At 54.4% G+C, this 24,104-nt stretch overlaps 9 protein-coding genes across 9 annotated transcripts; 5 read left to right on the top strand and 4 right to left on the bottom strand.

Moving 5' to 3' along the window:
- Positions 1–13: 13 nt before the first annotated feature.
- Positions 14–1,027, bottom strand: TRIREDRAFT_102938 (uncharacterized protein; the record flags this gene model as incomplete). Its single annotated transcript, XM_006961254.1, has 3 exons — positions 14–116; positions 245–562; positions 678–1,027. 3 exons carry the CDS (start codon positions 1,025–1,027, stop codon positions 14–16), a joined length of 771 nt encoding a protein of 256 aa, XP_006961316.1.
- A 747-nt stretch (positions 1,028–1,774) lies between these two features.
- TRIREDRAFT_119800 (uncharacterized protein) lies at positions 1,775–3,772 on the bottom strand (the record flags this gene model as incomplete). Its single annotated transcript, XM_006961253.1, has 1 exon — positions 1,775–3,772. The coding sequence occupies one exon, from the start codon at positions 3,770–3,772 to the stop codon at positions 2,033–2,035; it is 1,740 nt and encodes a 579-aa protein (XP_006961315.1). The 3' UTR covers positions 1,775–2,032.
- A 941-nt stretch (positions 3,773–4,713) lies between these two features.
- Positions 4,714–5,874, bottom strand: TRIREDRAFT_102936 (uncharacterized protein; the record flags this gene model as incomplete). Its single annotated transcript, XM_006961252.1, has 2 exons — positions 4,714–4,847; positions 5,010–5,874. 2 exons carry the CDS (start codon positions 5,872–5,874, stop codon positions 4,714–4,716), a joined length of 999 nt encoding a protein of 332 aa, XP_006961314.1.
- A 1,213-nt stretch (positions 5,875–7,087) lies between these two features.
- Positions 7,088–8,202, top strand: TRIREDRAFT_102935 (uncharacterized protein; the record flags this gene model as incomplete). The annotated part of the gene is made up of 2 exons (XM_006961689.1): positions 7,088–7,722; positions 7,800–8,202. 2 exons carry the CDS (start codon positions 7,088–7,090, stop codon positions 8,200–8,202), a joined length of 1,038 nt encoding a protein of 345 aa, XP_006961751.1.
- Positions 8,203–9,049: 847 nt separating this feature from the next.
- On the top strand, positions 9,050–9,972 carry TRIREDRAFT_54789 (uncharacterized protein; the record flags this gene model as incomplete). The annotated part of the gene is made up of 3 exons (XM_006961688.1): positions 9,050–9,353; positions 9,424–9,665; positions 9,727–9,972. The coding sequence occupies 3 exons, from the start codon at positions 9,050–9,052 to the stop codon at positions 9,970–9,972; spliced, it is 792 nt and encodes a 263-aa protein (XP_006961750.1).
- A 353-nt stretch (positions 9,973–10,325) lies between these two features.
- On the top strand, positions 10,326–11,902 carry TRIREDRAFT_102933 (uncharacterized protein; the record flags this gene model as incomplete). Its single annotated transcript, XM_006961687.1, has 4 exons — positions 10,326–10,620; positions 10,689–10,978; positions 11,030–11,057; positions 11,184–11,902. The coding sequence occupies 4 exons, from the start codon at positions 10,326–10,328 to the stop codon at positions 11,900–11,902; spliced, it is 1,332 nt and encodes a 443-aa protein (XP_006961749.1).
- Positions 11,903–13,087: 1,185 nt separating this feature from the next.
- On the top strand, positions 13,088–13,435 carry TRIREDRAFT_42915 (uncharacterized protein; the record flags this gene model as incomplete). The annotated part of the gene is made up of 1 exon (XM_006960988.1): positions 13,088–13,435. A coding segment is annotated over one exon (348 nt), but the record flags the coding sequence as incomplete, so codon positions are not given.
- A 346-nt stretch (positions 13,436–13,781) lies between these two features.
- On the bottom strand, positions 13,782–15,323 carry TRIREDRAFT_21294 (RAS-like GTPase, Rho2 subfamily; the record flags this gene model as incomplete). Its single annotated transcript, XM_006960932.1, has 4 exons — positions 13,782–14,658; positions 14,724–14,915; positions 15,035–15,113; positions 15,289–15,323. 4 exons carry the CDS (start codon positions 15,321–15,323, stop codon positions 14,368–14,370), a joined length of 597 nt encoding a protein of 198 aa, XP_006960994.1. The 3' UTR covers positions 13,782–14,367.
- A 4,415-nt stretch (positions 15,324–19,738) lies between these two features.
- On the top strand, positions 19,739–23,560 carry TRIREDRAFT_21293 (uncharacterized protein; the record flags this gene model as incomplete). Its single annotated transcript, XM_006960931.1, has 3 exons — positions 19,739–20,246; positions 20,301–22,000; positions 22,061–23,560. 3 exons carry the CDS (start codon positions 19,739–19,741, stop codon positions 23,558–23,560), a joined length of 3,708 nt encoding a protein of 1,235 aa, XP_006960993.1.
- Positions 23,561–24,104: the final 544 nt, after the last annotated feature.

The following is a 24,104-nucleotide window of genomic DNA, read 5'->3' as shown; positions in this document are numbered from 1 at the left end:
CTATGCGCCTGGCTCATGTTGTCATACTTTCGAGTCCCCCCCCCTTTTCCGAACATCCCTCAATCACCCAGCTGTTTGGAAACACTCGCACCCAGTCGGCAAACTCGACCGCGAATCTTGTCAACTAATCAAGGTAGTATCCCAGTACATAATCAGAAAGAAAACGCTTCAAAATCGTACAGATTTCCACACAAACCCGCACCACATCAAAGCCCTCCACCGGGCAAACCATCCCCTCACTCACACCACACCACTCCCCACGGCCTCACACAAAGGCGTCACCTGCACCTCCCTCGTCACCGTCAGCGTCACAAAGTGAATCGACGCAGGCTGCTGCACGACGACGACGTGCGCGGTGCCGTGCGACGAACTGGTGTATGTCCCCGGGAGGAGCGTGCGGTAGTCTGTGCTGAGGAGGTTTTTCGTTGTTGCAGGGGTGGTGAGTATGATTGGGGTAGAGAATGAGGGGAGGGATGATGATGATGTTGTTGTTGTTGTTGTTGTTGTTGTGATGTTGATCCAGCAGTGGTCGCAGCGGGGGTTTGTGACGCATTGGAAATATCTTGTTATTATTATTTATGGTCAGATGGTGATGCTTGGTTATATGGAGGGATATGTAGGGGTAGGAGGAGTGTGAGGAGTGGAATGAATGGTGAAAAGGGGGGGGAAAGACATACTCTTCGCCGTTCTTGTCCTTGATGCGAGAACAATCGCACTCTTGTCCTGGCAAACACATGTCCTTCCATGGATCAGACGTGGTTGTCGGCGGGGGCAAGGGAAACGACGTCGTCGGTGGCAGGGGGAAGGGAATCGGTTCGATGATTGTGGTTGTTGTTGGCGGCGGCGGAGGAGGCGGTAAGGGGGCGACGACGACAATGGCCTCGAGACTCCTGTTGTAGTGGTGGTTGCGGTGGTGAGGAGGAGGAGGAGGAGAAGGAGGAGGCGAAAGAGAGGGAGTGTGGCGAGGGATGGAGAGGACGATGGGGAGGTGGAAGAGGAGGGAGGCGAGGATGCGGAGGAGAAGCATTCTGATGGATGGGATCGATATCGGGGTGATTCTGTAAGAGGCCGTTGCAGAGGGGACTGGGGTGTTCATTGCGATAGAGCGTGGAGAGTCTGAAGAATAAAAAGGGGGGAAGAAGAAGAAGAAGAAGAAGAAAGGCAGGAGGGGGAAATCGCGAGCTTTATGGACAGGGAGAGGCTATATATATCTACTTGTTGTTTCTATCCTGAGTGACGACTTCTCGGCCTCTGAGGGGTCTGGGAATATATTGTGAGACGAGAGATCGGGCTATGCATAAAGGGTTTCTCGGAAACTATATCCAACGAGATTGTTTGTCCACGATGCTGACACGTTACTCGGATCGTGCCCGACGGATAACGGCATCTCATCTCGCATACGGCTCCCATCTATGCATGTAGCATCTCACAAAAAAAAAAAAAAACCAGTTCCCAAGATCTTGCCCTCATCGAATTGTACGCCGTGACGTCGATGAAATGGCTGGCAGTCTGTTTGCTTCAGGGTTTGAGAAACGACTCAGCTTACATCGAACGTCTTCCAAGGGTTGAAGGGAGGGTGATGAAAGGTATCACATGGTAAGAGGTATGCTTGAACTCTTTAGTCTTTTGTGTATTGTTACGGCGGCACGGGCAAACTCTCAATCGGGATCGTGTGTCATGTCTTTGGATTGTGTAACGGACGAGATGTTGTTGAGATGGGACAAACATACAAGACATTGCACGTGCTTCTTGCAAAGAATGTCTCACAGTCTGTATTAGGGGAACTTCTGGTATTTCTTATCTAAATCATCCTGGATCTAGCCTCTTCGATCCTTGTAGAAAGCCTGCATGAATACCGAAATCTGAAAAACAGCCTCCTCCTCATGTAGAGCCCCTCCAACCAGAGGGACCCGTGTATAAACCCAAGCCTTGCACTTACAAAGGCATCCCGTAATACTACATGAACCCGTCTTATCGTACAACAAATTCGAAAAGAAAAATGAGAACCCGGGGTATTCGCTACCATATCCAATCACCCTTTTATCCTAGCATGCCCATTCTGCATCACCGCATCGTCATCGCTCTTCCGATACAACCACCGCGGGACAAGCCTGAAGAACCGTGCGTCCACGTCGACGCCTACAAGCTCCAGCAGGCTAATCACAAGGTAGACCAAGAAGACGACGATGACGCCAAAGTCCAGAATGTGGACAAACCACCAAAAGTGCTGCGTGCCCAGGCGACAGTTGGCAAACTCGTACTCCCACTCCCACGTCTCCGGGTTGAACCACATGCTGAGGAGGCCTGCGTTTCCGCTAAAGTCGCCCATCATGCTGCGCACCGTAATCTCTCGCCTGCCCGGGACGCCCGACGTCGTCAGCTTTGGCAGCCCGCGCGCCTGGGCATCACGCCACCTCGCCACCTCCCACGAGCGCTCGCTGGGGTCGGAGCCGTTTGTCTGGTTGACAAAGTGCCACGTATCGCAGCCCTCGTGATCGTGTCCGTTGAGGATCAGGCCCTTGCGGCCTCGTCCGCCGCCCGCCGCGTCGGGGTTCTTGTTCATGCCGAAGAAGCCCTCGAGGAAGCCCTTGCTTGCGTCCGCACTCAGCAGGTACTGCTCCTTGACGCCGCTGCCGTCCTCCTCGCCGTGAAAGTCAAAGAAGGGCGCGTCCACGCAGACGCCCTCGGGCTTGTAGAGAGGAATATGCGTCAAGACGAGGGTGAAGATGCCCTCGTACTCGACAGCGGCCGAGGTTCCGATGACGGTGTTGATGAAGTTGTACGTCGCGTCCTGCAGGCTGGTGTCCTTTGCGGGCGTATCCAGGTTCATGTCGTTGAGGACGACGATGCGGATCTCGGGGTCGAGGCGGTTGGACTCGGGATTCCTGTCGTCGTCGTGGATGCTGGCTAGCACAGCCGAGTCGTTGAGCGGGATGCCGAACCGAAGCTCGTAGTTGACCTTGCCAAAGACGCGCTCGAACCGGTCCAGTCGCTCCTTGGTCAAGTCTCCGGCATATCCAATGTCGTGGTTGCCGGCAACGTTGATGATCCGCCGCGTCCAGACCTGCTCCTCCTCGGAGCCATCCAGCATGCCGGCCAGGTCGTACTCGTGTGCGGGCCACGCGGCCACCTCGTCCGGCACCCTCTCGCCGCCGCGAAAGACTCTCTGCCAGAACCTCTGGCCTCTCCGGTCAAACTCTTCGTCTTCAATCCACTGACTGCCCAGGAGATCTCCGAGAACGGTCACGTGCGTCGGGCGCGTCCACCAGTGCATCGTCCTGTATATGTGGGCGAGGTAGAAGTCGTTGCCGATGTGATCCAGCCGCTTGCGCCACGACTCGAGATAGTAGGGGATGTCTTCGAAGAGGATGTCGACAATGTCGTGCGCGATCCAGCGGAGGCGCTCGCGGAAGCACCAGTGCTCCGTCTGAAAGGTGACATGCCTGTAGATGCTGGCTGCGTGCGGGAACGTGCCGAGGATGACCGTCGGGATCGAGGTGTCGCCCTCCAGCTGCGGATCGCCCAGCGCGAGGAGCCGGAAGGGCGCCAGCTGGGTCGGGGCCTGGGCTGAGGTCGAGTTGGCGCCGTCGTCGGTCCTGTTGAAGGGCCAATGCAGCCGCTTGGTGGCCTCGAGGGCTTCTCTGGCGTCTCGCGAGGGCAGGGGAAACGCGCAGCCGCCGAAGAAGGGATAGAGATAGAGGTAGATTGTGCAGGCTATCGCCAGAGGCACCAGCAGGCCCAAGCCATTGCGCAGGAACGCCGCGACTAACATGAGGCCAGCCTCGAGTGCGAGAAGCGCGCCAGAACAAGCGGGGGAGGGAGGAGAAAGAATGGAATGTGATAATCGAGAGATTACTTGAAGCACAAAAGAATGAAAGATCTGGAGCCGGCGATTTGTTTTGTAGGTAGTACTACCACCCACGATTTATTAGCCTGCCTTGAACCTTCAGGGGTCCATGGCGTGGCAGGGCTTAACAGACAGGGGCTGCAGTGTACTTGAGGAATGCCCTACGCTGGCGGGCAGCCGGAGGTACCTGTCGGTGCCCCGCATTAGTGCCTGATCCTGGTGGCCCCTGACGGTTCCATGCATGTTTTAGGGTAGCAGCGATTTCATGTGTTACACGATCAGGGCCGTTCATCAGGACGACTCAGATGCATATGAAAGACAAGGCATATATGAGATCGAAGTCTCGGCTCAAGTATTGCTAGTGATATCCTGAAATATTATCATTGCCGTGATGAGCTTCTCACTAGGTTATGGGATAACAGCGAGTTTCATTGTCTGCACAGGTAGAGTCAAGGGCAATGAAGCATATGAACTTGAACGCTTATAGGAGGTAATAACGTAGCCTCAAGTGCGTTGCTCAACATGCTCGGAGGAACTGGAGCTGTAATAGTACCTCACAGGTTTATGAATTTGAGCAAGATTCTTAGCCAAAGAGATGATTATTGAATCTGAAGCAACTCGATAGAAAGACAACTAAGAGAGACGAAAGGAAAGTCGAAAGAATGAAAAGGAAGCTCGAAAGAAAGAAGGCAAACTTGAAGTAAAGAAAGGAACCTCGAATGAAAGGAAAGAAACTCGAATGAGAGAGAGGTAACGCAACAACCAAAGGAGAGTCAACACAGTCCGTTCCAGTCGCTGCAAAAAGTCCATCTGCCTAATGAACGACAGTCGCCACACAACAAACGCTGCTGCTAGACAACTTGAAGCTACCTTCCATAGATGCAGACGCAATTTGCAGCGAAACACAGGACCCAAAGACAGATGAAGAAGTCTCCGCCGAACGACATCAGATAAAGGCCCAAGAGATGGAACACCAAACTGGCAAGTCGAAGCTCATCATCTGAGTAACGCCGCAGTTCAGAGTCCAGCATTTGTCTCCAAGATAATCCTGCCCTGTTCCTCCGAGTGATTGGAACAATGACTGTGCCAAGCCCTGGCTGAAAGAATGATATGCTCATGGGCCTCGCCCCTGGGGCATCCATCGGAAGATGCTCCGACATACGAAACATCAGGTTCAGGGGTCTGGTAAGCGGGACACCTGGTGGGCCATCTCCCAGTTCTTCATTATACCGGAGACGGATCTCTCCATTGGGCAGGTCTTCAGGCAACTCTGGTATGGTGACTGCGACGATGCTCCCTTGAGGCCCCATTTGGGGGAACCTCAATAGCAGACGGACAATTCCCAGGCCGTTGATTCTCATGAGTGACGTCGTTGTTGGAATCTGGGCGGCGGTGAGACTTGGGGTTGGAGTTGTTGCTCCGGCCCGTTGGTCCAACACTCGCCGGGCGTGGTCAGCCACAAGCTTAGCTGGCATGACGAGAGCCAGGTGGTTCGGAGCATGATAATGGATGACATGACCAAAGAGGCGACCCGTCGTCTTGTCTACGACCAAGCTCCCGCGGTCCCCAGGACGCAGTGGAGGGCACCTCATCAGGAGCACCTCAACGCAATCTCTGGTATCAGGAGGTCGAACAATCCAAGTCGTGTGTTCCAGAGCTCCCTCCACCGTACCGCTTGTTGGAGTCACGGCTCTGACAGTTGTGAGGCGGGGGCCGGGTTCGATCCCGTCATCGCTGTCGAATGAAATGGCGTTGTCAATCAAAGAGGGAGAGAGCATCTCGGGAGTAACCCAAAAGAGAGCAAATAGAAGCTTTGCAGTGCGCAGGATCGTCTTGACCTGATTACCCGTCTGCCCGTTTGTAGTAGCGGAGGCTGCGGCCTGACAGCCTCCATTACCCCTTGGAGCCGAGGCTGAACTCTCCAGGCTCGAGTGTAGAGAGATGTACTGAGTCATGTCTTCGTGGTCGTTCCTGAAGCCTCTGAAACCGATACGTTCGATTGCTTGGAACTGGGGCTCTTCAGCCATGTTGCTGGGAGTCACAACCGCTTCTGATTCCGAATCTCCCAGAAAGCTGTTGACGGTGAGCAGCATGTATTTTCCTTTATATTTGACGATACCACCCCCGGCTGAAAGAGATGCCTGACCGGGTTGGTTGGCAGGCGGCCATGATTTTGATCCTCCTGACCACACCACACAGGAGCTCAGGGAGCTTTGCGACTGCAAGGGGGAGAACTTGGCATATTCTGGTTTGGACGGCATAGCTCTTGCAATGCTCAAGTAGCCGACCTCGAGGTCTGGATTCTGTTTGGCGTTCTTGCTTGTTACGACGTGGTCGATGGCTGATTTGCGAGGGAGTCTGTTGTCTAGATAGAAATCTAGAGATGCTTTGCTCGCTGTGTTATCTCACGAGGAAAAGGACAGCTTTTTTAAGCATCGTCTTCTATAGCCTGTGCTCCCTCAACCCCCCCCTTGAGCCTCCTAACGGATGCCTGACTGCTGAGCCTCATGTTTGTAATCATGGGCCACGCTTTTTGGTCTCGCGAGACGAATCTCATTAGTTCTGTGGTGTTTTCGGTGGCTATGCCTCCGTCGAGGTCGGACAAGATGGACGGTTGCTGACCGCCATGATCCCTTTCCACCAATTGAGAAATAACGAAGCTTCAAATAGCAACATTATGAGAGAGATGCCTGGTAAGTGTAACTGACAGTGAGCGAGATCCAGATGTTTGCGTCGTTTTTCTTTGAGTATAAGGGCTGGTTATAGTTGGGTTCAGCGAGGTTTGCATGGAGGCTTTGTTTGTGCCTCTAATGCCGTCAACGCCAACAATTGGATGAGGTTTCTTTGTCTGATCTCGTGATATGCATGATCAAGTCAACACGTCACAAGTTTGATCCTGATGCCAAGGCTCCTCATCTGTCTGCACCCGTTCGTGCCTAAAGGCCATTCAGGTTCCCAAGTCTGATGGTTGTGAAACGGAGAGACAGAGCCTCACATCCAGTATTGGAGGCCATGTCTCCTCAACAAGTTCGCTCCATTCCTGATATCATTTACCCGGTTAGTCAGAATGTTTGATTGCAATCGATTGCAGGTTAGCGGCCTTTTTTCGCCTTGCACTGCTCTCAATGAAGCCTGGTATAAGTCAGGGGTCATCTGTCGGTGACCTCCAGGGACGCCTAATACACGACCCTGTCCCTTGATCAAGCAAACCATAACTGATCCTGGTACGATGCTACCGTCATGACATCTAACAACCGCTATACTCCGCTGCGAAGGTTCCCCTTCTCGGCATCGGCACAAGAGGAAATGCTAAACGTACTGTGGGAGGCGTCGGGAGGCCATGAGAGCATGACGCCGTACCTCGAGTATCACCAGCAGCTCGCCAAAGGCCCACGCATCGACAATCCTGCAGAGGTTTCTGCCAAGTCTTGTTCTGACCTTGTCTCTATTGCGAAAGCGATTCTCTCCGGCGTTCCTAAAGACGACATACTGGCACACCAACAACAAATAGCATCAACAACCAAATGCCTTTCCACTGCCGCCGAAATTGAGCACGACATAGACATGTGCGCGAGGCTTCTAACCATGACTCAAGTCAATCACTGTGGAAGCTCTTGTGGCCTCGCTGGAACAACAGCTGTGCCATGGACAAAGGTCTCGTTGAAAGATGCATTCTCGTGCCATTTCTACACTCAGAGGACGTTGCAAGCAGATCAGATGAGGCTCAGCAAAGACTTTACGGCATGGCATTTGAGCCGCATAGCGGGTGTTGATATTCGATGGACCGCAAACCTGGCAGATCACCTTCGCTTCGTGGATCATGATCAAGCTGTCTTTGTTTTCCATTGCGCGAGCTTTCTTCAGGTTCATATCAAGTAAGAAGAGGCCAGGATGGCAGTCCCTCAAGAGGCGAATATGGGATATGATTAAGCCCAACTGACAAATGAAATAGCATGAATAACAGCCCCTTTCCAGAATGTCTTATCCAAGAAACACTAAACACTATCGGCCTTCTCTTTCCCTCACACGATGATAAGACTACGAGGTGGCTGAAAAGCCTTGCGGAAATCGATCCACAGCTGATGAGATGCGATTCCATAGAGAGACACAAGCTCAGATTTGGCGACTTCAACTACTGGCACGATCGGCTGGTGATTTTGAAACAGGTGCTCGATGACTCCAGCCCCTCGACTCTGTCCCAGCGGTGGCACGATAGGAGGAACTGCCTGCGGTGGTATACTTTCTGGATTGCTATACCCCTTTTTGCAATCACTGTGTTCTTTGGGATTGTTCATAGCGTTGAAGCTGCGGTGCAGATATATTTGACTTGCAAGAGTGGTGCGTTGGGGACGTAATAGGGAGAGGATGATCTTGGGAGGCATGTCTGTTTAGATTATGTGTACGCGAGTCATCAAGTCGTTATTATCAACAAGCTTCTGATATCAAAATTGAGCTTTTCTTCATTCTTCCACTTGAAGACGAGTGTCTTGATAGAAAGATGAGGGCAATACGTTCCTTCGTGTAAGTCCACCACTGTCCTCACCTGCTCAGTAACTTCTTAATCGGTAATTCACCGCGGTGCCTTTCGCTGTAGTAGAAGCCCAACTCTTACACACAGATTCAATCTCGAGATCAACCGAATTCCATAATTGTCGATGGGATTGTCCATAGACCTGATAGTCTCATTGCTTTGAAGCCCGGATGAACTCGGATCTCCGAGGATTGAGGGCTTGATGCAGGCAGGGAAGTCCATTTTCCATTCCCGGAATAGCCCCTGGATCTGCTCTTTGGCATCAGATCCACAGACGACTAGCGCAGACAAGGTTGTCTTATTTCCTCTTTTGGCACAACTCCATGAGAGTCGGCAAAAGTTGATGCCATTGACACCTTGTTAAGCATCACTTGATGATGGTTTTCGGGTGTGTGAAAGACTCCGTGATTGTCTCAATTTATAAAGCAACCGATGAAATGCTAGCAAAATTAGATTGATGGACTGTTCATCTTACAAATCAGCAATCCACAGACCGCGCAATCATGGGCCTCATGAAGATGGATCCCTTAAAAGACAGATGGGGAGATGGCAATACCTCCTCGAGTACAAGATATAAATAAGGGCATCATATTCGCATAGAACAACAATATCCAAAGAGTTCCTCGTTTCCCATCAATCTCCTCACAATCCATTCTTTCAACTCGCTCAAAATGACTGCCGCAGACACCCTTTCCCTGACCGGCAAGACAGCCATCATCACCGGCTCCGGCAAGGAAAACGGCATCGGAGCCGCCATCGCCCACGCCCTCGCCCGCAACGGTGCCCGCGTTGCCATCAACTACCTCTCAGAGGCCACGGCTCCTCGCGCCGCCAAAGTGGCAGCCAGCATCGAGCGAGTCGCGGGCAAGGGCAGCGTCATTGTCATCCAGCAGGACGTTACCACGCCCGAGGGAACACAGAAGCTGGTCAAAGAGGCTATCAAGGGCTTTGGTGTTGATCATATCGACATTCTCGGTAAGCAAGTCATTATTTTCTGCTGAGTGTGTAAGGTCTCTTGAAGCTGATGATTTGAACATCTGTCAAGTCAACAATGCCGCTTGGGCTTCGCGAGAGCCCGTCCTGACTGCGACTCAAGAGTCCATCGAACGAACATTCAAGACGTGTGTCCTGGGGCCGCTGTACCTCATCCAGGCCACAGTCCCGCACATGCCCCAAGGCGGCCGAATCGTCAACATCGGCAGCGTCGCTTCAAAGCTGGGCATCGAAGCCGTCTACGGAGCCGCAAAGGCAGCCATGGACGCCCTCACATATAGCCTCGCAAGAGATGTAAGTCGCCGCCAAAACTCCAATCCCAGCCACTCGACGAATACTAACAACAAGAAACAAGCTGGGGAGCGACGGAAAACGCATCACCATCAACACCGTGATGCCCGGCCCCGTGCTCACCGACTCGCTGCCGCCGACGGCCGAGTTCGAGATGCTCAAGGAGGGTCTGCTGAACCTGACGCGGGCGGAGAGGAGATTCGGCACGGTGGAGGATATTGCGGACTCGGTGCTGCTGCTTGTGAATGAAAAGAGCCGATGGATTACGGGAGAGTGCATTTCCGTCAGCGGAGGCATCACTGGCAACTAGAGGCGAGACTCGGGGTACATGTACCTTCCAGAGAGGAAAGGGTTCAGATCTAGGAATTGTAAAGCACCTCCCTTCTGCTCAACTATAGTAGAACTGTATACTGTTCATTGCTCTGTGCTTACTGAACTCATTTCTTCTTCTGCATTAGTCTGGAGAATCTGAAGATCGGGTGGAGCGGCAAGGCCACTTACATGGATCGATGCTAAATAGGGAGGCTAAACAGGGACATTTATAAACGGCGTTGCTCCGTCTCTGAGCCCATGCCAACTCCGTCTGACTCTCTTCAAGCTGTCGATCTTCACACATACACATATGTAACCTTTGTAGTCTTTATACCCCCATCATATCACAATATGGGACCATCGAAACAATTCGCCTTTGTCAACATCTCCCACCCCGAAGAAGGCCGGAGTCGCCGCGTCTTGACCTCGGTCCGCCGCCACGTCATGGCAGATGTTGGTCGAGCCAAGCGCAAAAGGCCGAAATGGAAGATTGTTCCCCTTGAGATTTCCAGCAGAGGCAGATCACCCGAAGGCAATGCAGCACATGTCGATACAAGCGAGACGCCTCCTCTCGCACGAATGCCGCCGTCCTTTCAGACGCATCTTGTAGATCCTGATACCCATGCTTGCGAGCTCATAAACTTCAGTGAGTCTTGGTCAATCCATATGTCATATCGCTTGAGGTTTGAGTGCCTGTTCTAAATCCAAGGTCAGTGACTGCCGAGGCCGACTACGTATACCGACCGTTCCGCATCTCATGGGTCCAGATTGGACTCTCCGATGCAACCGCGTTCAATTTATGGCTCGCGCAAATCGTTGTGATTCGAAGCGGTGTCTCGTACGAGGGAGGAACAGCGTCACCTGAGACAGAGTACTTGGTCAACTCTGACGCGAATAGATACTATAGCAAATCGCTCACCCAGCTGTCCCATCGACTGAGCAACCGCCAAGAGTGTATAAGTAGTGGCGTGATAGCAACCATTATGGGCTTCATATGCATCGATGTAAGTATCTAAGTCTTCCTGACTGAAATTTTGAGGCTGATGCGTTCATAGACACGAGTCGGGAACTGGGACCGATACTGTATGCATATGAATGGCCTGGAACGGATATATCATCTTCGAAATGGGTTTGAAGGCCTGGACGCCGAGATTCCATTAATGGCATTCTTGTGAGTGTCTTGCTTCGAAGAATCTGACATGGTCACAGCCATTGACGCTGTAAGCAGCGTCGATCTCATAGGAGCATCCATGCTTGATCGCTACCCACGCTTCCCGATCCCAAGACGATTCAACACTTCTTCCAACATGGACCCGAACGACGATGCTCCCGACAGGTTGCGCGAGTTACTTCAAACAGCAGAAGAGGTGGCCCCCGAAGGAAAGCGAATATACGCTATGTTGAGAAAGATCGCAGCCGTCATCAGTATGGTCAACCAAAACGCCAACGATGCCCTCTTCTGGACTCAAGACGCAGTTCTGGTCGAGAAACTGGGGCTCGCAAGCCACTTCATATTATCAGTGCCAAAAACTGCAGAAGAAAATCCCCAGTTGGACCACTCCGTGTTTTTGGTACAGAGAATGGTGCAGCTGGCATGCCTGATGATCATCTCCAGGCTGAAGCAACTGGCAGCCTTCCACTGCGCCGACATGGACCCTCTCCGCGAGCGATTCGCCAGCCTGTTCCACGAGCCTCGCAACGAGATTCGAGCCGAGCTCGAGATGCTGCGGCTTTGGGCAGTTGTGACGGCCTGCTCATTGACGAACATCGAAGCACAAGGGCCATTTATCCTCGAGGCAAGGTATTTAATAAGGGCATTAGGCTACCGTACAGCTGAGGAAGCACTTGAGCACGTCAAAGGACTGCTTTGGCTGGAAGATATCGGCATAATCACACCCGAGGATCTGGCTTGGTGTTGTAGTAGGTAGTAGCCATCTGGCGACACATTGACCTGTAGGGGAAAAGAAAGGAAGTGCACTATCTGAGAGAAAGGAACCGTGGGAGAGACTCATTTGCAATGATAGGGCGGACGTCTCTTTCGCAAGCTACCCATTAGGTACTTGACTGGCGTCAGGAGCATGTACTCGAACGTCTAGGTGATAATCACAGTTACCTAGGTAGCTGGAGTTGAGACTTTGGCCGCTGAAGGGTTAATCGCAAGCCAATGCAGTGAGCATGTCTTGTTGCAACATCGCCGACCGTCCTGGATCTTGTTATGATGACGAGTACAAGACAGTAGAAGCATTCATTTCCCAAACCTCCGTATCGTGCGTTGCAGAGGCGATCTAGAAATGCCGAGGATAGCAGAATTCCCCATGTGAGCTGTCCCATTACAACTACACAAGCAGAGAATAGCTTAAATGACGTGAAGGTGGGCAATTTCAAGGCTGGGCAGCCAAGCCTTACAAATGCTGAGCTTAGAATATATCAAAGAGAATTGTTTTTTTGAGCCATTCTTGCATAAGAACGAGAATGAAAGAGATGAGGGAACGGTGGTATTGCATCAAGTAGGTACTCGTAGGTACTCGAACATGTAAAAGACAGCAGTGAGCGGCCTCAAAGGTGGTGGGCGCATCTTGCAGCGTCGGACCTACGTTGATCCGCATGCACAACTTGTCGGCCGCACCACCATCGCATTTTCTCCGCGATAGCATCAACTTTTGGCCTCGAGTCTATCCCACGAGCGACACCGCAAGCAGCTCCGGTTCCGATACCCGTTCGTCTTCCTATTCGACACAGAGAAGGGAAGACTCGAGTTGAGATTTTGGCTCTGGGATTCGAATCTTCACCGAGAATCGGAGCAGCCAACTTACAAGGCTCCATCATCCCACCACGACTCGAAACGACCAAGGCGACGATTGTGAAGAATAGATTGCGCCTCGACCTTTCGAAGAAACGTAACGAACCTTGACAAACTCCAAACAATCAGCATTCTCAAAATGGCCGCCTCAACTTCTCTCGCCGGGCTCTTCACCCGCCTCACCCTCCTCCCCCGAACAACCCCAATCTCAACCACAACCACAACCAAAAGCAAAACCTCAACCACAGCCCTCCTAAAATCAACAACCACCATGCCAACCTCAACCTCCCGCCCCTTCTCAACAACCCCCTCCCTCCTCGCCCGCAAACTCCCCACCCCGTCATCCTCATCAGCCAAACCCGCCCGCCGCAACCGCGCCGCCCCGAAATCCGAAAACTTCAACCGCATCCGCACCCTCCGCCGCAACATGTTCTCCCCGGCCCCCCCGCCCCTGCGCATGGCCCGCCAGCGCTACCTCCGCCACTGGACCATCCACCGCGCCTGGATGCTCTTCCGCCGCAAGCAGCACGAGGCCATTGAGAAGGAGCGCAGCAGGATGCACGCCGGCATGTTCAACGCCTGCGAGGAGCTGCGCAAGACCGTTGGCCCTGGCAGCAGGGGCGAGGGGTACCTGTACCGGGTGGCCATGGAGAAGAAGGGCATTTATGGGCTCGAGGGGGTGCCGATTGAGTATGCGAGGTTTCAGACGGATACCCCGGCGAAGGAGGCGTGGAATCACGATTGGAAGAGGTAGAAAGGGGGGAGGCTGGATGGTCGATGAAACTCTTAACAAAGGAGGCATAAAAGGAGGGATGAGATAGATGGACATAGTGTATGAATATCAAGAATTGTATAATACAACCCATGAAAGTGCTACACCTGAAGAACACATGCAGTACGTGTCACAGTGGAGGACAGTCACAAGTACACAGCGCAAACCAGGAGACTTGACATCTTATTGCTAAACAGCAAAGTATAAAAATCTCCTATCCGTCATTTTCCCTTTTCGCCCAGAATAAAGATACCCATATACCACAGAGAAGGGGGAAAACCGGTACATACCAGTTATCGATTCTATGCCATCCACCATATCAGTATAGAGGCCGAAGCCGCCTCATTGCGAAGCGTTTGCGCCTCCGTTACGACAGGATACGCTTGCCAAACTTGCGAGATACAAAAAACCAGTAATCGAAAAACAGAGCAAGTAAAAACAGATGTGTAGACAATTTCCAACAAGCTTGTATACCCAAAACGGCGTCGAAATTACTTGGTCTTTCGACGTCTCCCCACCGGGAGTATAGTCCGAGGGTGGTGTGTCTGCCCTTGATGCAAGTGATTGCATTATCAAAAGGAACGTAAGCCCCCCCCCCGTTGAATGGCGTCAAGCTGTGAGATGGTGAGAGCGAAACGCGCTTGTGCTTTGCGTCGCAGAGATATTCTTCGTCGAGGAGCAATCAGCTCAAGATTCAAGCATCATTGTCATGACCTCATGCGTCAGATCAAGGCTCGTAACGTGCGTTTCAACCATTATCGGTTCGCCCGTGTCGGTATCGACTCCTGTGGTGGTCAGAGCAGTCGACACGACAGCCCGCCTTACAGAACGACGCAGCAGCCAGTGCTCTCTCCCTTTTCAAATGTGAGGAGAGCGGCTCTGGTGGCTGCCTCAAAGACATCGTCGACACCCTCTCCGCTGAGACTAGAGCATTCGAGATACCTCTTGGCTCCTATTTCGCGAGCGACAGCTTCACCATCGTGGGTGGTGACGAAGCGCAGAGACTTTTTGCGCATCTCTTCAATCGCGACGGGGTCGTCGCGCAGGTCCTTCTTCAGCCCGACCAAGATGATGGGCACTCCCTCGCAAAGGCGAGTCGCTTCCTCAATCCACTATTGCGAAGATAGCACATCAGTATGAAGACCTCTCCATCACATGCTTATGGGCGAAATCGAACCTTGTGCTTAACATTGTCGAGCGAGTCTGGCGTATCGACGGAGAAGCCTATCAGGATGACGTGCGCCTTGGAGTAGGCAAGGGGTCGCAAGCGCTCGTAATCTTCCTGGCCGGCTGTATCCCACAGAGCAAGCTGTACGGACTTGCCGTCCACTCTGCAGTCGGTTACGTAGTTCTCGAAGACGGTCGGGATCTGGTCCGGGCTGTTAATCTCGGCTCTGCGGGTCCGCAATCGCGATCGAAACTCACATAATGCTGGGCCAAGTGTTAGCGATTAGACAATGTGGAGGAGAGAGCTTGGGTTGGACATACTGTAGGGAAGTAGCCGAGTGTAAAGACGCTGAGCAGACTTGTCTTGCCGCAGGCGCCGTCGCCGATGATGACGAGTTTCCTACACGATGTCGTGATCAGTGACCAGGTCCCCTCCCTTGTCCAGAGCTGCCGCCGGAGGGCAGCATCAAGCGAATAGTAAGCCAAGGGCCGAAGCCAGAGCAGCGACGGCGGCAGCAGCAATAATAACAAAAAAAAAAGAAGAGCGACAACAAGACGCCGGGTGTCAATCGTACCTGCGGATGACGTTCTGGGGGTTCCCACTAGCCATGTTGAAGCGACGAGATTAGGAGAGCAGCTGGAGATCGAATCGAGCCGAGGAAATGCAAGACAACAATAAATGAGCAGGGCCAGGCGGTCCCTCGTTGTGTGTGTATGCCAGACGCAAGTGAAGTCCCCCGGTCCCAACGGCTTGCTCGCCGGAAGATTTGTGGATGGCAGGACCAGTTTTAAGCGGCAAATCGAGCTCGACAATCGGGACGCTGTCGTCAGGTATCGTGGTCTTCGGCGACGCCGCCACTGTGCTGCCTCACGGAATCGTGCTGTCGCGTCTAAGGGGATACGGGGTCGACCGGGGCGGTGGAACGGATTGGTTGGAGGCCAGGCGACTTGATCGGAATACGAGCTGGGTGAAGGTCTCCAGTTATTCCCTGCGGCTTGCGGTGCTTGGTGCTTGGTGCTGTGTTGTGGTGCTGTGCTGGGTGTCGGCTTGTCCAGGAGTGGTTGCTGTTTGGCCGCGCCCGGTGAAGCGGAACTCGGATTCGGGCTTGGTAGGTAAGGTAGTATCTAGTATTAGACGTCGGGATAGGACAGCGCAATGGCGAATTGAAGCGAGAGACGAGAAGGGAAAGGAAAGAAGAGAAAGGAAAAGAAGAAGAGAAAGAAGAAGAAGAAGAGAAAGAAGAAAAAAGAGGACGAGGGATCAACAGGGTTTAGGGGGGGAAAGAGAGAAAAAGGGCTCTCTGCTGCTGCTGCTGCTGCTGCTGCTGCTTGCTCTGGAAGCGCTAGGCGAGTAGGTAGATAGTAGTATGTTGGTTAGACGATGGCAGTGATTACAGTACAAGCACAGCATTAGCCACCGCAGCCGGCAACGTTTCACCAGCGAGATGGGCTGGCTGGTGGATCGAGCCGAGCGAGGCTTGGGTCTGGCTGACGGAGTTTACGAGAGACTTGCGTGGAAGAGACGAGAGACGGCCGGACGGCTTACATAAAAAAACATGCCAAAGCAGCCAGACGAGCCAACCAGCGACCGGCTGCGCTGGGATATGTCTCGACTTGGACGGCAGGAATCGGGGCTGTACTGCATAGTAAGGTAGGTACATACGATAACCTCCCCAATGCCTGCTCGTCGACTGGAAGTTGTCGGTAATACTACTCAAAAGGTACTACATACCTTACCTTACTTGGCTCACAGCGAGTCGAGTAGTCGTCGTCTTACGGAGCTTCGGCTCTCACGTATCCATCTTACAGCGTCACTGCAGATCCAGAAACAGAGGACTTTCTGAAGTCGCGGTGCCTCTTTCACATGCAAATGGCGGCCTTAGCAGTTCTACTGTAATGCGACCATCGAAAAGTCTATCCTTCAACACTCTTTTGCTTTGTTCTCTCCCTCTTTCTCTCCTCGGACCCCTTCCTGATCTTCGTCGGCGGAAAGTTCCCGATCGTCCCGCCCTCCCAAGCGAGGCTGAGTCTCGGGCGAATGAGCGAGCGGCTGCAAAGCCATGGTGCAACATCACGCATTAGAGAAGCAGCGCTAGCAAAGCAAACAAAGCACGGGCTTGCAGACTATTGGGCGCGCGCCTCGAGATGCGCTTTGCGAAAACGCGGTTCTTCTGTTCTTTCTTGGGCTGCCTCATGCAGGGTCTCGGGGCTGAAAGGAGGACGAGACGAGATGCTGGGCTGGTCTTTGTCACGGTGACCTGGACTTGAAGTGCGCTTTCATGCTGGCATGAAGGCATCAAGGAAGAACTTCACCTCGGATCGGGTGGAGTCGTGACATAGCGAATGCTCTGCATGTGAAGCTTCTCGAAGGATTCTGGAGACTGACGAGCATGCCTTTGTTGATACTTGCCTTGTTGATCCATGGCTTGCATCACGCAAGTTTGGGCTGCTTGCCACTGACCATGCCTACACTACAGACTGCACCTACTACTACCTACTACTAGGTAGGTAGGTAGGTACTAGTAATACTGAAGAGCCTGCATCTGCTGACGACTGGCGGCGTTGACAGAAATGGCGGGGTTCAGCCCTCTGTAGGATTCTGACGTTGCATGGATGGCTCATGTCGAGTTGCCAGACGGCCCAAGGCAGAAACAGAGATGAGTGTCGAGGCTACCTACTAGTATACAGAGGAGCTGAGAGTGCACTGCAGTACGACTCGTAGGAGCCTGCTGCCTGCCTGCTACCGCACTGGGACATGTGAGTATCAGCTTGGTAAAGAGAACAAAGACAAAGACCGGGTAAATATCAACCAAAGTTCTCGAAGGCATTGGAAGAGTTCAATCCCGGCTGCTCTTGTCCCAAAAAGGTAGTTGGAAGCTCGATGTAGAGCACGAGGTCTTCTTCTCAATACAGAATCTTGCCATATCGATTGCGTCCGAGCTGCATCACGGCTGTTGGAGCAATTGGAGGCAATCGTCTACGTACATAGGTAGCTCTATTTGCTAGGTACCTTATAGCAGGTCATTTTGACTTGAGTATTATCATTCTCACGAATGGATGATTCACCTGTTGCTGGGTACCTACAGCTGTAGTCGCTACATCACTGCGCTGCCTGTTTCCCGAGAAAGCCTTGCATTACCGACATTGCGACAAAGCCGCCTACCTCGCGGCAGCTTCGGTGTGCAGGTGGCGCCGCGGTACGAGCTGAGGCAGCAGTAACAACACTTTTCTTTGTACGCATACCGAATGCAGCTACAGTACAAGGCGAGCACGGCCCTGATGCCCGACATTCTGATTCCAGGTCTGCTCCTTGCATCGCTAGGTAGTTGCTTATCAGGCCAATACCTGCAATCTATAGATGTCCTGGATCGTCCTTGTGTGGGAGATTAAGCTGAGGGGCGACGGGGATTCTGTTGAACGCAGGGAGACATCCCATCACCAGCTGATGCCAAATATAGCAAATCAAGAGGAGTCATATATCGTGCCTCTAATCAAGCCGCGCGGCTCAATAATGACCGAGTCTGCAGTAGGAGGCAAATAATGCTTCATGTGTGTCGAGAGGCAAAGAATCAGAGACCTTGCTTGATAAGTTGGAATTGGTGTTGTGTGTTGTGATAGCAATACAAGCAGCTGCCTGCCAGTGCTGTCCATCAAGGTTACCTATGTTCACTCCAGCAAGAGCGGGGGAACCTGTAACACCTAGGCCCTTCCGTACCTGTACTTGTTCACGCAAGGTACATCAAGGTGTGCTGGGCTTCAATTCATTTGATGTCCGCCTTTCTTACCGGGACCAGGGCAGCTAGAGGCGATACCGAAGGCAGATTACCAGGTACTACAGGCAGACGCATTCCAGAGACAAAGGCTGAGCTGCGCGCGATGCAAAGCACGGCGTAATACCCATGCTGCTGCTCTTTGTAGGTGCCTTAGTGTACTGGGCAAGGCCACAAAGGTCCCCGCCGTCCACCGCCTTGTACAGCTGTAAAGAACCTGACCTGGATGCGCTGTGCCGTGCTGTGCTGCTTGCCCTGTCTGTGCCCTGATTAACCTGAAAGCACCTGAAGAACAGCCTGTTCAATTGCTTTGTACAAATATTGTACCGGTACTTGTTGATTCTTTGTATGTACCTGTCCAGGGCGTCGCTCAGGCACAAAGGGATATCCATTCATTGATAGCCAGAGCCAGAGCCAGAGCCCGGGCCCAGATTTCGACTCGGATCTGGGCTTTGGACGGAAACAAGGGCATCACGTGCCCGCTCACACCAGGCCTTTCGCGAAATCTGGCAGCCGGCGCTTTCAGCCCCGGTTTTGGCCAGCCTCAACAGGGACAGCCGGCCAGACGCTCAATTCTTGCATGCCCTGCCAGACAAAGTACATGCCGCCATGTAACTGCACCCGCCCGGTGACTTTGACATCGACCTCGTCCATCCAATATTCCCTACCGGCTGAGCATCGCCAAGCACCTCCATCCCCACGCATCACATCACCGCAACCGACGCGAGCTGCCCTGGCTCTCCCGCTGCTGGACGCGCCGCACCTCGTCGCACCTCGTCTCTTCTCAGCCTCTGCCTCCGGACCCTCGAAAAACCCCCACTGGCGTCATTGCTGACCTAACCCTGACTGAATTGGCTTTGCCTTGCCTTGTCCATTGTGAGTGCCTCGTTTTGACTCGTCGCCAAAGCGTCTCTCCACCAACAAACAAACCCAGCAGCATCACCGTCTGCCACCGCCGCCCTGCTCTGCCCTGCTCTTCCCTGCCCTGCTCTACCTTGCTCTCTTCTCTGCCCTTGTCTTGACCCCTCCGACACTCTCCGGCACGGCTTGGCTGGCTTTGTCCTTCGAAACTATTAACCGTCCACCTCGCCCTCCTGCTCCTCTACGATCTGGTGTCTCGACAGCTGACTTTGCTTCCGTCTTCTTCCTTGCTGCAGACTGCGTCGTTTTGAGCCGCCTTAAACCCCCCCACCGAGTCCCGAGACCGACCTTGATGCTCGCGGCTGCCTTGCTTCCGTAGAACTCCTCACACACGATGCCGGCCCATCACCAGAAACCGGCCCCCCTCGCGCCGGCATCGCCTCGAAACACCGCAAAGTACACTAACAAGGACGGCTCCAAGTTCATCACCGTCCCCAAGGGTAGCCCGTCAGACTCGTCTCGGCCCTCGACTCCTCCCGCCGTCGCCAAATCCAGCAGCGCCCCGCCGCCCGCGGACTCGACAGCCCTCGACACGTCGGCACCGGCTGTGAATCGCAAGAAGCAGAAGCGACGGCAAAAAGCTGCTGCAAAGGCTGCCGCCGCGCAGGCTGCCAATGGCCACCCTAGTCCCGCTCTCAGCTCCGATAAGCAGACGTCCGCCTACTATGAGCCTGTCGCAAGCGATGAGGATGACGTCGAATATGTCCTCGCTGACGATGTCGAACCCACGTCAACGGCCAACGGCCACACGATAGACTCCAAAGCTAATAAGAAGAACAAGAAGAAAAAGAAGCGGACCGACGGCGGAGGCCACGCGGCACAGACGGAACCGGAGCAGCATCGTAATTACCATCACCACCACCATCACCATTATCACGGGGACGGTTCCGCGCCAGCGGCTCCGGCGACGACGCGAGGTTCTGGAATGTCTAGGGATAAAATATGGAGTACTAGCAATCACGAGGAGCGCGAGCGTATCAAGGAGTTCTGGCTGGGCCTGGGCGAGGAGGACCGAAAATCCCTGGTCAAGGTGGAAAAGGACGCCGTGCTGAAGAAGATGAAGGAACAGCAGAAGCACACGTGCAGCTGTACCGTCTGCGGAAGGAAGCGTACCGCCATCGAGGAGGAGCTGGAAGGTCTGTATGATGCATACTATCTCGAGCTTGAGCAGTTTGCCAACCAGGGAGAGGGCCCGCCCATGCTGCCTCCTCCCCCGCGAGACTTCTCGATGCGCCCGTCGCGGACCCTGCCGGGGGCGTACCCGCGACCGCCCCCGGCCCGCGGTCGAATAGTGGAACACGTCGGCGACGACGACGAAGAGCTCGAGGAAGCCTACAGTGAAGACGAGGCCGAGGACGACGAGTATAGCGACGACGAACCTCCCGAGGAATTTCATGGCTCTCCCGACCGAGACGTGGCTGATTTCTTGACGTTTGGTAACAGCCTCCAAGTCAAGGGTACGCAACTTCTTGATTCTCTTCTGCACAGATATGGTAACATGGACTTAGGCGGCATTCTCACCGTGGCGGATGACCTACTCAAAAACGACGGCAGGCGCTTCATCGAAATGATGGAGCAGCTCGCGGAACGTCGCATGGCCCGAGAAGAGGACGCTCGAGAGCACTTTGCTCGCGGCTACGGTCATCCCAACGGCTCATACTCCGCTCCTCACAATCACCCTCCGCCCGAAGACGAAGAGTACGAGGACGAAGAGGAAGAGGAGGAGGAGGAGGACTACGACGACAGTCAGGACGAGGAGTATGAGGACGAAGAGGTATACTGCCACCCTCCCTCTGTGATGCCGTCCAGGTTCCATAATACTGAATGCTGTTGCCAGGACCCGATGACGGAGGAGCAGCGAATGGAAGAAGGCCGTCGCATGTTCCAAATCTTCGCCGCCCGCATGTTCGAACAACGAGTACTATCCGCCTACAAGGAGAAGGTTGCCAAGGAACGGCAGGAAAAGCTGCTGGAGGAGCTTGAGGAGGAGAGCCGCGCCGTCAACGAGCAAAAGGCGAAAAAGGCCAAGAACGCCCAGAAGAAGAAGGACAAGGCGGCCCAGCGAAAGCAGGCGCTCGCCGAGGAGAAGGCTCGCAAGGAGGCCGAAAAACTCGCCGAAGAAGCCGCTCGGATCGAAGCCGAGAAGAAGAAGATTGCTGAGCAGAAGCAAAAGGCCGAGGAGAAGCGCAGGCAGAAGGAGGCTCAGAAGAAGGCCGAGGAGGACGCCCGCCTCAAGAAGGAGGCCGAACGGCAGCGCCGAATCCACGAGCAGAAGGAGAAGCAGGCCGAGCTGGAGCGGAAAGCGCGCGAAGCCAAGGAGCGCGAGAAGAAGCTCAAGGACGAACAGCGCATAAAGGAACGCGAGGCCCGCGAGCAAAAGGAGCGCGAAGCTCAGGAGCGAAAAGAGAAACAGGAGCGCGATAAGCGGGAAAAGGAGGCCCGAGCCGCGAAAGCTCAGAAAGAGGCCAGGGAGGCAAAGGAGGCCAAGGAGGCAAAGGAAGCCAAGGAAGCCAAGGAAGCTCAAGAAGCTGCAGAGGCTGCCAAGGAGCTCCTCCTCCAGCAGCAACGAGCCAAGGAGGAAAAGGCCGCGTCCAAGGTCTCCCCCGTTCCCGCGACCCAGACACAGCCGGCCAAGCGCGGAAGCCAACCGCAACAGCAGCAGCAGCAGCAGCAACCGCCGCCGCCGCCGCCGCCGCAACAGCATCCTCCCGTTTCGCTGCCCGCCGTCTTGCCTCAACACCCCCCTAACCCAGCAAGCTTTGCTTCACCAAAGATCCCCGTGGCCACCCCGGCACTCCCCAAGGCACCGACCCCGATACGGCCGAGGACGACATCTCAGCAACACGCAACCGGTCCCGCGAGCTCGACCGATTCCCAGACGGCGTCTGTTCCAAGCCAAAGCGCTTCACCACACTCTGTCACGCCGGTATATACTAGTCCCAGTTCCACTGGGCCGGAGAGGAGGATCAGCGGAAGCACTCCGGTCACGATGCAGCCGACAGGAATGTCCGGCACGCCGCCCGGGCTGCCGCTGCCCAAGGGTCCCAGCCCGTCCGCCCCGTTCCAGATGCCAATGATGGGTATGCAACCTCCGCCGGGTCTGAGTCCGCATGCGCCTCCGCCTCCGCCGGGATTCCCCAGTCGGCCGTCTCACGATCCCATCTTTCCTGTGGGCTTCCGGCCAAGTCCGGCACACAACATGATGATTCCGCCACCTGGCATCAGCAACTCGACGGTTCGCGGTTTTCCACCAGTTACAATGCCTCCCCCCGGATTCTCACAGCCAGCGGGCGACTTCCCCATGGGTCAAGGCTTTCCCATGCCTGCTAGAGACGGGCCTGGCTTGACTCACGGGCGCCAGGGCTCCGTAGGCTTTGAGAGCGCACCCGGCACCCCTGGCCAGCTGATGGGACGGCCGGCGCCGATAGGCCGACCAGGCAGCGTCAGTCAAGGATTCTCGCGCGACAGGGAGGAGGATACGCAACACCTGGGAAGCCGTGTCCTTGTCGAAGACGACGAGCCCCTGGGTACCGATGCCCCCAGCGCCGGCGGCTTGCGCCATCAGCCTCCGGGACCACGAGCCAGCTTCGCCGCGGGCCCATTCATCGACTCGGGATTTCCTATGGGCCACAACCCCTGGGGCCCCATCAACAGCCCTCCGCAGCCCTTTTCTTCTACGACAGCCGCCCAGCCATTTGCTCTACCGACATTTGGAAATCCGACCTGGGGCCCTCCGAGCGGTCCACCTGGATTCCACGTTGGCTCCCCCAGCGGACTAGGATCTCTCCGATCGCATTCTCAACCCCGTCACGTAGCTGTGCGCGTGATGCTTTCTCAAGCGTGCAAAGAGCTGGCCAACACGGGCTCTGGCGACAAGGAGGGGTATGTGGAGCTTTCAAGCATCAAGGCGCATGTCGACCTGATATCCGGCGACCCCAGCATCACGGAGCAGGATCTCCTGAATCTCTGCGACACGGTGGGCAGTCTGTCCAACGGCGGGGGGTCCTTTGACGTGAAGCAAGACATTTCCGGGCTGAGGAAGATACGTTGGGTTCCCGACACGGACGAGGGGCTGAACCCGCACTTCCGTGCCGTTGGAGCGCCCGGCGAGATTGGTAGCCCCTTGGTAGGTCACGCTTCTTTGCGCGGGATTTAGGCAAGTCCCGGTCAGACGCAGCGCACGAGGACCGAAGAGAGCCCTTCCAGGCGGAGGAACCTACTTGAGCGTATAGGAGTTACTCCGCAGCCCGCCACGATTGAGTCGTCCTATGCCACCCGCCCTGAGCCGAGAGCCCAAGACGTCGCAGGCAGCCCATCGACGGATGTTCTGTTGAACGCGTTGGCGAATGCATTCAACGGGGAGGGCGGCATGACGCCGTGGCAGAGCGCTATGAAGCGAACGCATAGGAAAGGGATCAGCGAAAATCTCACGTACAGCTCTTTCCATGACGATGATACTGATGAATCGAGCAAGGTGGACACTTGGGTGGGCTTTTATAACCCTCGGAAGAGCGCCAGAAGGTCTCTAGGCCCCTGATGGCAGAGTCTTGAAACGAAGTAAGCGGGAGAGTGAGGAGGAACAGCAACGCCGTCCAACGACGGTGCTGTGGGATGGACTGCTGGAGCGAGTATTAACCAGCATTGCGCATGCGCGTGTTCTTGTGTGGACTAGACGTGTGTATTATTGGGAGGGAGGACAC

This window comes from Trichoderma reesei (genome assembly GCF_000167675.1).
Source record: "Trichoderma reesei QM6a unplaced genomic scaffold TRIREscaffold_1, whole genome shotgun sequence".
Lineage (NCBI taxonomy): Eukaryota > Fungi > Ascomycota > Sordariomycetes > Hypocreales > Hypocreaceae > Trichoderma > Trichoderma reesei.
The sequence above is the reverse complement of the archived record's forward strand: the minus strand, read 5'-3'. Positions and strand labels throughout refer to the sequence as shown.